General features: G+C 46.7%; 1 protein-coding gene across 2 annotated transcripts in view; it reads right to left on the reverse strand.

Annotated features, from left to right (window-relative positions):
- The window catches only part of ARID1A (AT-rich interaction domain 1A), a 95,890-nt gene that overhangs the window by 33,024 nt on the left and 45,796 nt on the right, over positions 1-17,070 (reverse strand). For both annotated transcript variants that reach the window (XM_043992317.1, XM_043992316.1), the window contains exons 3-4: positions 15,944-16,390; positions 14,869-14,985 (exon numbers count right to left, since the gene is read on the reverse strand). In XM_043992317.1, the coding sequence (XP_043848252.1) occupies positions 14,869-14,985; positions 15,944-16,390 (564 nt within the window). The remainder of the gene's footprint in view (positions 1-14,868; positions 14,986-15,943; positions 16,391-17,070) is intronic.

Below are 17,070 nucleotides of genomic sequence, written 5' to 3' on the forward strand. Positions count from 1 at the left end.
TGAGTGGATGGATAGATGATCAAAGAATAAGGGAAGTACCTGGATAGTGCCTGCCTTTCCTTCCCCCACTTGGTCTGGGACCTGAGCCTTGGTAGCTCTGGACAGAAGAGAATGGTCAGTCCCTCTGCTAAGGATAAAGGACATACCTTTGGAGGGTACAACAGAAATTCCAGCTCTAAGGTCAGGCTACTCCAAAACCATCAAGTAATAGGAAAAATGTCTCCATCTTTCACAGTCAATGTCTCCAGCTAGTCTGGAGAACGAGAGGGGCTCAGAGAAGCTTGGGCAGAGAATGCATAGCTCCGTTCTCTCATCTCTTTACTGCCACATACTTTTCCTTTCCTTCATGTGTTCACAAGCAATCAACCACAGGATTTGAGCTAGAAAGGAACTTTATTTAGCTCAACTTCCTCATTTTACAGATGGGGCAACTGGTAGTATAGTGGGCAAAGTACTGGGCCTGGAGTCAGGAAGACCAGAGTTCAAATCCAGCCTCAGACACTTCCTAGCTGTGTGACCCTGGGCAAGTCACTTTGCCTGTCTGCCTCAATTTCCTCAACTGTAAAATGGGGATAAAATAGTACCCACCTCCCAGGGTTGTTTTGAGAATCAAAGGAGCTAACAGGTGAAAAGCACCTAGCGCAGGGCTTGGCACATAGAAAGCACTCTACAAATGCTAGTTATTATTATTAGATGAAGCCACTGAGGTCTACACAAGCTAAGCGACCAGGCCACTTGAGGTCCAGAAGGCGTTAAATGAAGCTGCTGCTTCAGGATGTGAACCGTGGTCCTCTGTTCTGCTCCCAAGCCTTTCACAAGGGCAGTGATGCTTATTTGACTTCCATGAGCAGCCCCTTGGCCCACCCCAGCCTGCTCTGGGCTTCCACAAGCTCGCTTCATCACAGAACAGCCAGCGGATGACACAGGGCTCTAGGTGTCCCCTTCCTTCCCAGACACCCGACGCCCAACCTCTTCCTCCTCCTCCTCCAGTCTCATCCTCAACTCCTCTTTCAATGCCCAGCCTTGGCTGCTTTCATTAAGGGACAGAGGATGGCTGAGGATACTCCCCTGGCTTATAGCTAAGCATGTTTTGTTTTTTAAATAAAGAAAAACACTTTCTACAAATCTCAAATTTCCAGTTTGTCTGGCCGGATTAAAAATTTCTAGGCCTTTGGCTAGCTTAAGACAGAGTGGGCAAATACAGAACCCAGTGTAATTTCATTATCAAGGGGAAGGTTGTGCTTGGGGGGCGCGCAGCACAACTATTGAGCATCTGTCCATGATCACTGCTTCTGGACTGCATCTTGGGGGTGGGGGAGTTCAGCTTCATTTCCTCCCCATCTGCAGCCCCCATGCTGACACATTTCTGCTACAACTCAAGAAAATGAGGGAGAGGCAAGAGTCAGGCAAAGCCTTCCCACTCCCCAGGGTCGTGCTCCAGCCAAGGGACAATAGAAACCCATGAGCAGCACAGCTTTCTCCAAATACAATTAGACAACCAATTTCTCTGACCCAGGAGCATCATTGTGGGTGTGGGGCTGATTGCCCAGAGAAGAAGTACTATGTGAGAACAGCTACAGACTTGAAAGTTAAAGCCTTTGAGGGTCAGGGTCAGGGAATGTAACAACTAGAAGAAATATTACAACCAAAAGAAAATTCAGAGATCTTGCAAAGGAATCCTCCCTTTCTGCCAGGTGTAGTTACCCCTGCCAAGACCCTTCTGTCTTAGGGCTGTGAAGATATAGAAATAAACCCTTTTAACTGGTGACTACTTTAATTCCATCTCCCTATCACAGACAGCTGAATGCTCCTGTCCTTCAGCCTCTCGCCCTTGTTTCCTATCCCTGAGATGCCAACACTCTCCAGTCCTACCAACTCAGGCGATTCTACCCACTGGGCCCTGGAGATCCTCGACACGGTGGAAGTCGGTGCTTGCATTTCAGGCTGAGACTCAAGCTTCCAGATGGGTCTCAGGCACACTGGTGGAAGCCATTGGTTCTAACTGCAGTGCAGGGAAGGAGCATTTGGAGAGGAGGCTGTTGGGAGGAGGAGCTCCATGGCACACGCCCCAGAAGCTGCTGTTCTCCTCTACCTCTGCAAATCTTGTGAGGCGGACCCAGTCTTTTGGATGGAGGCCGGGCCTGGGACAGAGGTGGAAAGGAAGGCAGCAGAGAGGTGTGGGGCTGACTACATTCCTGCAAGTAGCAAGCTCGGCTGCTGCAGCAGCCATTGATTTTTCATAGGTCGATATTCCGCTCCCACAGATCTGCTCAGCGGGAGCTTTAATCACATCTAGTGCCTCTGCTCAACATCTCCTCTCTTTTCCCCTCCCCAAACCAATAAAACACGAACACCAAACACAATCATGCAGGTTGGCAATGGACAGCGAGTAGGTGTCCCCCCCCCCCCCAGCCCCACAAATTGGCCACAAAACACGGAGGAGACAGAGCTGGACATGGCTGCCAAGAGGAACCCCCAGCCCCAGGCCCATCCGCTACACCGTGTCCATCCATACTGGGCCATGCCCCTATCTCACCTCCGCCTTGGGAACACACTTTCTAGCTTCTTTCTGTCCTACCTTAAGGTTTCCCATTGTTTGCCAGCAGCAATTTCCTCCTTACGTCAGAAAAGCTCATCATGGCCCCAAATGGACAGCACCCTCTGGGGTCATACTGTTGAAAATAGGCTGAAATCTCTAATAAAATGGGTCAGCCCTGGGCCAGAGAGCAAGTGAGCAACTTCAACATAGAAAACATTGATGGAGCAAGATTTCTCCCAACTTCTGGCAGGAAGGAAGCAATGGAAGGCTACATCAAAGTAGACAGGGAACTCTGCCACTGTCCCTCTGAAAACTAGGCTGCATGCTCCAGCTCAGACAACACGGATCTCTTTAACCCCAGCGTGCAAGCCAGAACCTTGCAAGCTAATAGGTCAGAGCACAGGAAGAGAGGAAGGAGAAGTGGCCAGGATGAAAGAGGGCACAGGCCCAAGGAGAAGAGAATGAATACTTTGACTTAAAGAACTGGAAGAAGACAAGCATTTGTGGCAGGGGACCACTGGGTCTGGAGTCAGAACACCCCAACTCAAGTCTGACTTCAGACATCCACCAGCTGTGTAATCCTGGGCAACTCACTTGGTCTCTCAGTGCCCCAATTTTCCTATCTGTCAAATGGGGATTAAAAACAGCACCTACTCCTCAGGGTTGTTTTGAGGATCCAGTGGGCTGCTACTTGTAAAGCACCTAACACAGTGCTCAGCACAAAGTAGGTGCTATAGAAAGCTCATTCCCCGCTGGGGACACTCAAAGGGTACCGATATCACAGGCCACACTGAAAATATGGTACAATATGTTTTCTAGAGGGCAAGGTTGCCCATGCCCATGTTGGAGCAACTGATTTTTGTCTCCATTGGACAGTCCCTTAGGCTATTTCCTAGTACCCAACTCATGCTCTGGAGGTAAAAGTACCAGGGACAGGGCTGGTATAATGGTAGCTCCAGGGAAAGGTTTGACTGAGATCCTATTTGGGCCCCTCATGCCACAGCATAAGCATGGGCCCCAAGGGAAGTTTTGCAAGAAACTGAGGAGTAGAAGGATGGTCTGCAGTTAGCTGTGATGACAAGCACCACCGAGAGCCTGCTGGGAGCATTACAGAAGCACCTGATGGGGCCTAGAGGGAGTGCTAGGCAGGTGTCTCTACCTCTGTTCCTAACAACTCAGGTAGGAACACGGAGCTCGTGGGAGGGGGAAAAGGTGAAGGTTTGTGTGTGGTCTCTGAGGACGCTCATTCTGTCCCTCTCTCTTCCTTCTAATGGCTATCTAGGTGGAAATGAAATGAGCTTGGATTTCCTTTAGAGGGGAGAAGGAAGGAGGGGCCAATCCCCTTCCCAACCCAGCAGCAATCACAGTTTCCCTCCTGACTCTCATTCCCAAGCCTCAGTGCACATAATCTCACCATCTGTGTGGCATGACTTCCTCTTGGCTGTCTTGGGAAGGGAGGGGAAGGAGATCGGGGAATGTAGTGTTCAGTTCAGGCTCTAGGAGCATTTGCATCATCTCAGACAATGATTACATCACAATGCCATTCCGGAGAGGGTGGTGGAACATGAGTGGAAGAGGAAGGTGGGAGCCAGAGAAGAACCACTATCCCAGGCCTGCCTGGTCACAACACTCTTTGGCAGGATATCACACCAGCTCCGTCTACAATTCCAAAAGTAACCCGGGGGGACATTTCTTTTTTTAGAAATCACCAGGAAGAAAACCCACTTTCATCATGATTTTTGCTTCAATGATAGCAGACATATGTAGCTATGTATGTTAAGAGTCAATAGCATACTTAAAAAGGAACACCTTCTGGACCAGGCTTCAAAGGAGAGCAGCTCACCTCAATGGGGAGGGGGCAGGGGACTATCAGTTTGTTCAGTGCGAGCACTCCTTTGCAAAGGGAAATGGGAAGGTCCTGCCCTACTCCCTAACAGGTGGGGCTGAGTCCATCTAATAAGGGCGTTGATGTCAAGTCAGTAGCTTGGCAGCACGCCCCTGATTCTACTGGCCACCTTGGAACATGTCAATGAGTGAAGCTAGAGCCTGTGTTTCAGCGAGGAACTCACTTTGTCAGTGGTGTAAGAACGAGGACATTAACAAGAGAAGAAAGGGAAAAGGGTGAGGGGGAAAGAGATTGAAGGGGAAGAGGATAGCTCAGCATGACCACAGCAACATGGCCTACTGCATGTGGAGGAAGCTGCCAGACTGCCAGCCCCCGAGGTCAAAGGTTGCTAGAACACTCAATTACTCCAAGTTATTTTTCACTATTCTGGGAAACTCAACAGCCTCTTTAAGAGGATTCAGCCTTCTAGAATAAAGGCCTGATTAAACAGAATAATAAAATTAATCACCCATTGCTCCCTGCCTCCTCTTGGGGGAGTTGGTTGGAGCCCAGTAAGTATACCTGGAATCCCTGGGGATTCCACCATGGCTCCTGGGAGCAGGCCCATCTGCTGCTCTTGAGTAGCACTTCTGCTCCCAGGGACAAAGACCTTCAGAAGGAGATCATCTCTCCCCCCCCCACCCCCAACTCTCTTCCCTTTGAAGAAGGGGCTGGGCTGGAACAAGCAGTGTATTCTTCCTGCATGGCTGAGGAAGGAAGGACCCTGACGTCCAAACAAACACGGCTGCCATGTCCACACACCTTCATTCCTGCCTTCCCTGGTCTTGGCACTCGCCCACAGGCAGGAAGGTCGAGTCAGCACATGCTCTCCCTAGCCTTCGTTCTCTATCAGCAGGCTGCAACACTGCTAAGGAAAGCACTGCCTTTCTAATTCAAAAATCAGCATAAGTCAGGGGTCCCCTGGGTCTGGGGGAGCTTTGGGGCGGAAGAACGCCCAACCTCCCCTTTCTGAGTCCCAGGGTCCTTGTCTGCAAAAGGAGAGGGCTGGACTCCATGATCTCTAAGGTCCCTCTTGGCTCTCTTCTGAGCAATCATTTAGGTTCTAGGGCCCCTTCTAGTCTGACATTCTAACAGTTTCCTGTAGCAGAGAAAGGGGTGAGGCCTCCAGGGCATAATTTTACTGTCCCACAGCCTTGGGACAGGCCATACAATCCCGAGCTAGTGCTGGCTGTGGAGGGAACGTGTTTGTGCCTCAAGTTCACAACTGTCTTCTTTACACCAGTTTCCGGATCAAACAAAGAACCACCCATTGGCCCTGTAAGGGGCTGGGGGCAAACAAAAGAACAAGGTCCAAACCAAACAGCTTCCTCATCACGGGCACCTGTGGCCCCACCTTGGGCTAGCTCACCTCAAAGGAGCCCTTACAGCAGGGATCTCACTTTTCTAACTGAGATTGTTGCTAATAAAACAAAAGGTTTCAGTGAGAGGAATCTGAGAGACACATCCAGGCAGGAAGCCGAGCTGAGCCACCAGTGACTAGAATAGAAACAGGAAACGAGCCCTGGAACAAGCAGACAATAATCAGCTTCGAGCACAAACTCAAACCCAAGCACCCGCAAGCAAGGAGGTAAGCGAAAGGGAGCCATAGCACATCTCTGGCCTTGCTGTGGCTCCTCAGCACTGGGCACAGTTGTGTGGCACACAATAGGTGCTTAGTGAATGTATCATGATGGGCCCTCCGGTCTCACTGGCTGACCTGGCTACAGAGCTGGTGATGGGAAAAAGGCAGGAGCAAGGTCTAGAACTGTGCCTGCAGGGACCACTGGCTGAGCCAGAGGAGAGGGGTGCTCCTTTCCAAGGCCCATGGAGTACTCGCTGGGTCCAAATTTAAGGAGAAGTATATGTACCACATGACCAGACCTAAAGAAAACAGCTTACAACCTGGGAAGCCTCTTGTGGGAGACTCCTGAGGCAAGAGTAAAGTTGATCTGCACACAGACCAGATTTAAATGTAAAAAGCAAACAAAAAATGGGGGGAGGGTCAGGGAGAAGAGAGGGGGAGAAAGGGAGGAAGAGGGAAAAGGGGGGGAGAGAGAGGGAGAAATGGTAGGGGAGAGACACCAAAGATAGGAAGAGAGGGAGGGTGACCCCCTAGTTTCTGCATTCCATCAGCAATGATCTCTTCAGAAGACACAGAAGAAAAGATGGGAATGAGAACAGACTGAAGAAAAGATTCACTCAGCACCCACCATGTCGAAACACTTCTAGGAAGCACCGAATACTGTGGTTATCATCTTGGCCTTCCAAAAGTTTTTCTCCTTTTTATATTTAAAGGGGGAGGGCAGATGGTAGCAAATATCAAACAGCTCACTAAGCTGAGCAGCAAAACCCCAGAATCTCAGAAACATTTCGAATCAAAGATTCTACAGACATAATAAGTAGCTTGCCCCAACATTGATTCAGAATTGGCTCCTCTTTTCAACAGACTGGGTAGTTCCTTGCCCCGACCCCCTATGCCTAAAGAAAGCAGATGTGATTTTCACCAAATGTATCACCCATTAATTAGTGTTGGGGTTCCAGGTCCCTAACAAGAGAGGGAAACACCATAACTAACAGCATTGCTCAAGTCTCTATAGAACAGTGAGGGGTAAAGGTTGCCTTAGGCAGATGCAGACCTTTAATCTGATAAATTCATTCCTTTAACAGGCATTTATCAATTGCCTATCATGTGCAAAGTACTGGAGACTTATCAAGACAAAAGAAAGCAGCATCTGACCTCAATGAGCTTATAGCCTGAGGGGTGGTGGTGGTACGGATAAAACATTCACACACAATTGTTGAAAAGATGAAGAGGAGGAGCAGGGTAAAGAAAGCCAGATGACCCTAAGAGTTATTGAAGCTCTATGGTTAAATGTGGAGATGGTCATCTGGGGATCTGGAGATGGTGTAGGAATAGTTGAAAGAATCAGTGAGATTTGGGTATGACACAGACCACCTGGGTGACCTTGAACGTGGTTCCCTGCCCCCACCTCCTCCTCTGGTTTCCTCACCTGTAAAAAGAGGAAGTTAGGCCAGATGAGCTCCAAGACTCTACTGGCTCCCAAGCCACACTCACCTAGGACCCTCCTTCAGCTATCCTTTTCTTTGTTCATCTGAACCTCCATTAGGAGGCTGGAAAGACAAATTCTGGCTAATTCTCTAGGCTGGGAAGAAACAAAAACTCCTAGCAAAACTGAAGTCTAAGGGCGTCCTTTACTGAGGTTCCGTTTTTCTCATTTTCCACCAGGACAAAATGTAGAGGACTGATTCTATTTCCCTGCCCAGCCCATCCTCTGATATCCGCAGAACCGGGTCTCTTCGGTGTCCTTTCTCCACACCCTGTAACACAAGCTCACTGAATCTGAGAACACCATGGAAGGATACGCCGTTAACTGAAACCTTCGGCCAGCTCTTCATCAAGAGGCTCAAGTGCAGCAGCACTTGGAGTCAAGCAGGCGTTTAAAACTTCAATCCCCCTTCCCTATGTCCCCTTCCTGCAGGTAACCCTACTTCTTACACTGAAGAGATGGACAAGTTCATCTCCCTCCAACACTGACCTCTTCAATGTTGACATCGGGTGACCTTCTCCATTTAAAATGAACCCCTTGGGGCAGCTAGGTGGCACAGTGGATAGAGCACCGGCCCTGGATTCAGGAGGACCTGAGTTCAAATCCAACCTCAGACACTTAACACTTACTAGCTGTGTGACCCTGGGCAAGTCACTTAACCCCAATTGCCTCACAAAAAATAAAATAAAATAAAATGAACCCCTTGACCTGTGCCTTTGATCCTCTCTCTTCCTTCCCAGCTCCTGATGAACTCTGGTTCCACATTACCCCATCGCTCTTCCACACTTTGAGTTTCTCCCCTTTCACTGGCTTCTCCCCTCATTTGGGAATCTTGTATTTGGGGCCAAACTTCTGATTGACCATACTGCTCCCCCTAGTCATAATTTTTTCTCTCCTCCTCTCCCTATCAAACTTCTCATAAAAGTAATTAACAACTATTAATTTCACCTCTTCACCCGCCCCATTCTTTTCATTGCTCTTTATAATCAAGCTTCTGTCTCTACCATTTTACTGAAATTACTTTGAAGAAGATTTCCCCAATGACCTGCTTCTTGCCAAGTCCAATAACCCATCCTCAACTCGTTCTCCATAAGATAAAGCATTGGTTCTTGTTGGTTCTCGCGCCATCCATCCGCACACCATCTTCTCTTGGCTTTAGAGACATCGTATTCTCACGACTCCCCCCTCCTTTTGACATGGAGGACGTCCCTCGGCTGCCCCACCCCCTTTTCTTTCTTCTGCTGTACCCTGGCCCTCTCTTTCCAAACAATTCAGCCATCCCTTTCACACAGAAGACTCACGTATTTGTATTCCTGATCAGGAAACACCAGATTTGGAAGGCACTTCAGAGAGTATTGGGTTCAACTCTTGGCAGAGCCAGGATCCCTTCTTTAACATAAAGTAGCATCCAGCTTCGAGCCCTCCAGTGAGAGGAAACCTACTAAATCTATTTTTCCTTAGACCAACAAGAATCGATCTGACCCTTCTCCCGGCTGTTCCTAGTCTCCTGGCCTCTGGGGCCAAGCAAAACAAGGTAATCCCTCTTCTGAATGACAGCTATTACAATACTTCAAAGCCACTACCACTGTGCCCATGCTCCACTCTACTCTAGGCTAAATACCTGAAAGTACCTTCAACTGATGCTCCTTCTGTAGCATGCCATCAAGGCCTTCTGTCTGCCTGGCTGACCTCTTTTGGACACTCTCCAAGTCATCCATGTCCAAGCTCAATATAGTTCTCTAGAGTGTAGTGTGATTAGGGTTATAGGCTGCATTTGGACTACCCTCCTAGCCCTAGGAGTTAGGCATCAAGGAGCTTTTAGGGCTGCTCCGTCCATGAAAATTCCCACATCTTTTTCAGAGGAAGTGTATGTAGATAGCTATGCCTCTCTTATCTTGTACCTGTTCTGTTGATCCTTTGAATTTAAGTAGAAGACTTTCCCTATTAGTAATAATGCAGCACTTAACAGTTTTTCAAGCTTTTTACTAACACTATCTCACTTGAGCCTCCCTTGGAAGTAAATCCTACCATCATTACTAGCCCCATTTTACAGACAAGAAAACCCAGGCTCAGAGAATCGTGCCCACTGTCAGAGATAGTAAGCAGAAGACAAATTTGAATTCAGGTTTTTTTGGGGATCCAAGTTCAATGCCCTGTTAAATTCCCCCTTATTAGACTAGGCCCAACATTCCAGCTTGCTTAGATCCTTTTGGAACTTGACTGGCATCCAACCTGTTAGCTAACCCAACCAGCATTTTGTCATCTGTAAATTTGAAAAGCATGCCATCTCTGCTGCTATCCAAGCAATGATGTTAAGAAGCACAGAGCCAAAGACACGTTCCTGGAGTATTCCACTGGAAACCTCTGGAGCCGACACCAAACCATTAATAACCACTCTTTGAGTCCAAATGTCCTACCAGTCTAGTAATTCTGCAAAAAATAAAAGTATGTGTGTTGGGTGGGTGGGTGGAGAGTAGCAAGTCTATGATGACAATGACAGGCTGTCCATTTTCATTTAGATGCAACCAATGCATTGGGATGCAGGCAATGAATGGGAGCCAGGGTCAGAGCTCAGCTATTTACTACTGGGTGACCTTAGGCAATTTACATTGTATCTGAGCCCCTTTCCTCACCTACCTAAGAGGACGGACCAGATTTTCTCTATGGTCCCAGTCAAGCTCTACACCCCACAATTCTGCTGGCATTTCAAACTACAGAAGTCCCATAATAAATGTATCTTTCCCCTAAATCAAGTTTCCCCATTTTGAATTCCCCATTTCAGTTAGAAGCATCACTATTCTCTCAAACACCAGGGCTCAAAAACCTTAGGAATTCTGAGTCGCCACTATTCTTATATATCCAGTCTAAGTTTTATGAATCCTTGAGGTCAGGGACTATAACTTGTTCATTTGTATATGCTAGTCGATAACCAGCACACAGCAGACACTTATATGTCTTTTAATACACAAAGTTTTTGTTGCTATTTTTAATTGGGGGAAAGAGGGGAGATATTCAGGTAATGTCTGAGCAAAATCATATAAAAACTCCCTCTAATATCTGTGATAGTCAAGGTCAGAGACCATGTTGTTAATCAAAGTGAGTCAACAGGTATTAAATTGTCTAAGCACAATATCTCTTAGAAATGCAGATAATTTACAAAAGTCATCTTGTCTCTTTAAAATTCTAGACAATGAGCCAAACACCTTTAAGTTTCACTTCCCTTCTTGGTTCTATCTGTGGGCTTTGGGAGATGGGTACTAGCAAGGCACTCACAAGAAAAGCAGAGCACAGGAGGTGGCAGGCTTGGATGAGTCCCGGAATAAATCAAACTCAGTCATCTTGTAGAGTAGATACTGAAGAAAGAGGATGGACTTTAAAGGGGATTCCCAGAGTGGGACAGCAAATCAAGGTTTCAAAGATGAATAACCTTGTTTGTATGTTGTTCCAAGGACCAGAGGGACAAAAAACAAATTCAACCAACAAGATGTCAATAACCCACATCCCAGTCAGCTCTCCAGCTCTCCTCCCCATGTGGTTTCCACCACAAAGCAAATGACCCATTTGGATCTATCTGTGAGAAGCCTGAACTTGGGAACATTCATTCCCTTGGGCTGATCTCTCTAGCACACACCCCTCCCTTAGCTCCAAGAGGAGGCTAACACCTTAGTTTCTATGGATGAAAACAGGAAGCTTATTGTTAGGCCATTTTTACCAGGACCCTAAAACCCATCTCAACAGATGTTTTGGTGCTGAGGTCCCCTCTAGGCACTGAAGCAGTTTAATTTTAAGATGGCATATAAAAAATGACCTGGAACAAGAAAATAACCTAGAGACACTTTTTTGGAAAGGGGGAAAACTGCAACATTGCAAAGAAAGCATTAAGTCTGAGTTCTTTCCATTAAAAAACAAACCAAAAAACACCTTACCAAGACTTATGTACACAATTCAAATGATGAGACCATGATCACACACATTTCTGACTAAATCAGGTTAAAAACACATTCTTGGGGCAGCTAGGTGGCACAGTGGATAGAGCACTGGCCCTGGAGTCAGGAGTACCTGAGTTCAAATCCGGCCTCAGACACTTAATACTTACTAGCTGTGACCCTGGGCAAGTCACTTAACCTTAATTGCTTCACTAACCCCCCCCCCCAAACCCCCCCACATTCCTATGAAGTTAAGCAAGGAGAAAGTTAAGGACCGAAGCAGATTAAGTGGAAGGAAACAACTGGCCGCTTTGCTATTGATACCACACGACTCCTCATAGCAGTCAACCTCAGAAGAGGAATCTTCTTCTCATGTGTCTTTTTGCCATGTTGGCATATAAACTCTGGGCTATTACAGGGGAACCAGGCCTTCCCCCCCACCAAGAAATAAAGCCAGCTAAGTCTTTATACTGTTTTCTGTGTAAAGTCTCCCAACCATTCGCTGAACATACTTAGAAATGCAATTTTTCCTGCATCAAAGTAATTGACAAGAAAGACTTCAAACTCTGCTAAAATAAAAAAAATCTCATGCCAACATGGAGGTCGCTTATCTGGAAAACACTCCTAGATGGAGAGCTGAATAGAGTTTTGAAACTGAAGTGAAATGGGATTTGCAATTTTGGGTTGACTCCCCAATGACTGACTTCCAACTCTACTCTACTTCTATCGCTTAAGAGACACCTGGAGGTTTTAAAGCTGGAGGAGACCTTGGCAATCTTCTATAGACTCTCAGGTCATCTCATCCAATCTGTATCTGAACAGTTATCTGCTTTACAAAGCCCTCATCATACAAAGAAGGGATATGGAAGATCTATGAGGGGCAAACATTCAACCCAGACCCAGGTTTCCTATTGATCCATAGAACAGGGCCCCTTCCCTGCTGCCTCTCTGGCCTACTTATCAAGGCAATCGATCTAACAAAATTCCAGAATAGAAGAATTTTACCTCTCTGTTTTCATCATGTGTCAATGAGATAAGGAAATAACTTATGAAAACAAAAGCAGGGATAAAACACTAAAGGAACAAATATCTACGAGGTCTTCACTGGGTTCCTTTTTACGCACAGACATCCTCCAGATGATTGTCCATTGAAGATAAAATGTCCATTAAACTGGCTCCATGGCTTGGGCCCTTCACATCTCGATTCATAGCTGCTTTTCAGCAGTAACTGCAACCAGTCTATCAGAAAGATTCTTTGCCTTGGTCAGATACTCATCAGATCTGCTACCATGGAACCACAACATCATACTTTATGGAATAAAACTGGATTTCAATTGCAAATATCTAACACTGTTCAAGCACTTACAATGTACTGCGGATGATGCCAATGAGGCCTACAGAAAGGGCCAATGAAGACTATAGAAACACAGGAAACACAAATTCTGAAATGATGGCATAAATTCTTGAGGTGAGTCAGGACTATGAGGTGAAAATAAATAAGACATCCTAAGTCACTAGTCATAATGATCTCTCTCTCTCTCTCTCTTTTTTTTTTTGGTGAGGCAATTGGGGTTAAGTGACTTGCCCAGGGTCACACAGCTAGTAAGTGTTAAGTGTCTGAGGCTGGATTTGAACTCAGGTCCTCCTGACTCCAGGGCCGGTGCTCTATCCACTGCGCCACCTAGCTGCCCCCATAACGATCTCTTAAAAGCCAACAAGAAATTGATTCTAACTCCATCTCAGAAGGACAAGTGAATATACTGTTCTAGGTTCCTATTTCCGATAAGCATCCCAAAGAATTTGCCCTAGCCTGACTTCAGTCTTTATCGGTGGTAGTCGGTCTCACAAATAAAATGTTTCTTTCTCCAACAGCTTAATGTTTATATTGAAAAGGAGTCTCCTGACTAAGCAGGAGGATCTCATAACTTTGGAAAGGACTTGGTGGGCTGGACAGCAAAATTAAGGTCATCAGTGGCGAGTGCAACAAACTCCGATGGGGAAGGTTCTCCGTTATCAGAGAATTCCCTCCTAATCAAAAAGGAGTGAGAACAGGGGCTTGTGCCTCTTCGGCTGAGAGGTGACACCTAGTAAGCTCTTCTCAGAATAAGAGCGATTTAAAATGCACTATACATATATACACACACATAATTACAAAAGAATTCAACTGTATTGAAATATATTTATAAAAAATATATTTTTTACACCAAATTCATGGACTCCTGGTTAAGAACCCCTGAATTAGAGGGTATCTTTTTTTTTTTTTTTTTTTAGTGAGGCAATTGGGGTTAAGTGACTTGCCCAGGGTCACACAGCTGGTAAGTGTTAAGTGTCTGAACTCAGGTCCTCCTGAATCCAGGGCCGGTGCTCTGTCCACTGCGCCACCTAGCTGCCCCGAGGGTATCTCTTAATCTGAATACTACATGTACAAGGGAAGCAAGAAAGCCTGAAGGAATCAGGGATCAAAAACATCCCTTCCTGCCCAAGGAAAGCTGGAAGCTATTTGCAGGATCCGGAACCAAGGAAAAACTCAAACATTTCTACACTAGGGCACATTCAGTATTTCTGGAAGCAAACAGGATGATGTGTGTGTACCACTCACTTTGATTCACTATCCACTGGTCAAATGGCATCTCTTCATCTTCACCAAACCAGATGACAGAGGTAGGATCCATGAGATCCTACCCAATTTAAGTTCTGAAGTTCGTGGAACAACTATTTTGAAGAGACTATCAGGATAAATATCATCCTCATGAGACTATATACATTTGCTCAGTGATAAGCATGGATTAAGCACCAACTGTATACACAGCACCTTATTTAGCAGAGACCATCTTTCTATCCAATCATATTCAAAATGACAATGACTTCTGGACAAAACTCCGATCCTGTCCCTTAGTGGAGGCTGAAGTAAAACTCCAATCAATGAGGGCAAGAAAAAGGGGACTTTTCTCAACCGGGAAAGAAAATGATGAATGGGAAAAGATACATCTATTTCTAGTTCATTATTACTCGAGTCTGTGTCTGCTGTATCTGCCATGTCTGTCACTGTGACAGCCCCAGAGCAAGGACCAAGAACAAACACACAACACTTCAGAGAGCACCACAAAGTCCAGTCCCCAGGCAGCAGCAGGAGATTGGGGGGAACATTTCCTGCGATTAGAAAGTACATGGGAATACATCTGTGTGTGTGTACATGTACGTACACACACACACACACACACACACACACACACACACACACACACACACGCCCCATCCCCAATCACCTAAACTCTCAAAGCAAGGGTTCTCCATTCTTTCACTTAAATCAAAGTCAGCATCCCCACAAAAATTCACATACTCCTGGATTCCTGATCCAGAAAAAAACATTTCCAGCTTCCTCCCAGATTCCCTCCAAGAGAGCTCCTCTTGTTGATCTCCATACTACTCCTTTGACATGGGATTACTCACTGGCAAGCTAGAGGGTCTTGATTGAAGACTCAGGTTCATATCTTCTTGCCCTCCTTTACTGGAAGCCATTGAAGGGGCTGAGGATGCCTGAGACCCAAATGAGTCTTGAGATAATTCCTGAAACATAATGGCCAAAAGAAATAGACTATGAGACTTTGAAATGGGGAAAAGATACGATAGGCAGTGAAGTCTCTCTCACCTGGTGGAGGGGCCACAGAGATGGAAGAATTACCTAAATGCCACAGTAGGTATCAGACAAGACAAAAATATCAACAGTGGGTGCAAGATACCTTCTGATGGCATTGTTGTTTATTATCATCCATGAATTAAATATAGAGATGATTCTTTGGGGTCAAATGCCACAGCGTGGCAACCTAGCAAGTGTGGCTGTGAATAAGATCGATTTTAAGACACATTGGAGGGAGAGAGAAGGGAGAAAGGAAGGGAAGAAGGGGAGAGGGGAAGAGAGGAGGAGAAAGAAAACAAAAATCAAATCCATCCTCAAAGGATGAGATTTTTGCTACACTGAGATGTTCCAAAGAATATGTTATGTCATGGACTCTGAAGACAATCCCCAAAGGGGGTTCCGGGAGCAATAGCTGCATCACTGCAACAGGTATGGGCTCTCTCAAGGTAAGCATGACTAAAGAGACAGCTCATCTGAAGGGGAAAGCACCGGCTTGTTTGGGTTTGTCTTTTTTTTTTTTTAAATCAGCCTCATTGCTTTTTATTTCTTACCTGCCTGTGCAATTTTGTATTGCCCTATTTCTTCACCAGAGCTACAGTCTTTATACAGTTAAGAAGGTTATGCTTTTATTCGTCTAATCAATCCAGTTAGCATGTTTACCCAGAGTTTAATTGGTTTTTAAGTGCACATCAGAGAACCAATTTGTATGGCAAAGTTCTGATAACGCCAAAGCTCACGCTGTCAGCTGTCACATGAGGCTCAGGTGAGGAGGGGGGGAGGAGGAGGGGGAGGAGAAGGAGGAAGAGGAGGAGGAGGGGGGGAGGGGGAGGAGAAGGAGGAAGAGGAGGAGGAGGGGGAGGTGGGGGAGGAGGAGGAGGGAGGTCTTACCTGGGGAGGAGGGAAGCGCTGTTGGGAATAGGCAGTTTGTTGTGGCTGCTGTGCCTGGGACTGAGGGTACGCAGACTGCTGAGAGAGGGCTGCAGAGGCTGTCTGCTGAGGTGGCTGCTGCTGGTAGGGTGACTGTGCCTGCTGTTGGGAGTAGGGGGGCTGGCTTTGGGGGTGCTGTTGTGCTGTCGACTGCTGCTGGGGATATGGAGATGGGGACTGCTGATGAGAAGGCTGGGATGGCTGCTGAGAGTAAGGAGGCTGGGCGGCCTGGAGCTGCGGCGGCTGTGACTGAGGCTGCTGTGGGTAGGAAGGCTGGGCATGAGGAGTCTGAGATGGTGGTGCCTGGGAATAGGGCGGCTGCTGTGGGTGAGGACTTTGCTGGTTGTAATATGGACTCTGGCCCTGCTGGCCATACCCGCTGGGACCTTGCTGACCGTAAGGAGGAATCTGTACAAAGAGAGGAGATGAATTTTAGCTTGGAGCTCAGGAGCAGTCGTTCTGAACCACAAATCTACTTAAAACCATTCATTTACTGCAAATCAGACTCAACAAGTACTCGATTGGTGGTAGAGAATACAAGGAGTCCAATTTGTATGTGTATAGGAAGCAACCTCATACCCTGGTTTAACAGACTGAAAAGCCAGGAATGAAGAATGCTGACCCAGTCACTAGCTTAGTGCGGAGCTCAGAAATGCCTTCCTTCTTCTACTCTATAAAGTGGACAAAGCAATCTAGAGGTCTACCCCACCCTCTCTCAAGTCACCATCATGAGGGAAAAAGACTAGAAAGAACTCTCCAAGCCCAGTACAGAATCCCATGGGCGGGCAGCAATAACAGGAGAGGCAGAATGGCCTGGCAGGTCTAGGGGGTTGGTCTGAAGGTCAAGAAGACTGTCTTCATCTGTAAGATAAGGAGGCTTCACTTCCTGACCTCAAAGGTCTCTTGTGCCTTCGAGGCATCATCTTCCTATGAAACTCCTGCATCCTCTACAATGCTGACAAAGGGTCATCCAGCCTCTCAACAAACCCCTCCAATGAGGGGGATCTCAGTGCCTGGCAGGCTATGCGGCACCAAGTGCAGAATGGAGAACTGGAGGACCCTGGTTTAATTCCCCCTCTGCCCCGTAA

Source organism: Dromiciops gliroides, chromosome 3, assembly GCF_019393635.1.
Source record: "Dromiciops gliroides isolate mDroGli1 chromosome 3, mDroGli1.pri, whole genome shotgun sequence".
Lineage (NCBI taxonomy): Eukaryota > Metazoa > Chordata > Mammalia > Microbiotheria > Microbiotheriidae > Dromiciops > Dromiciops gliroides.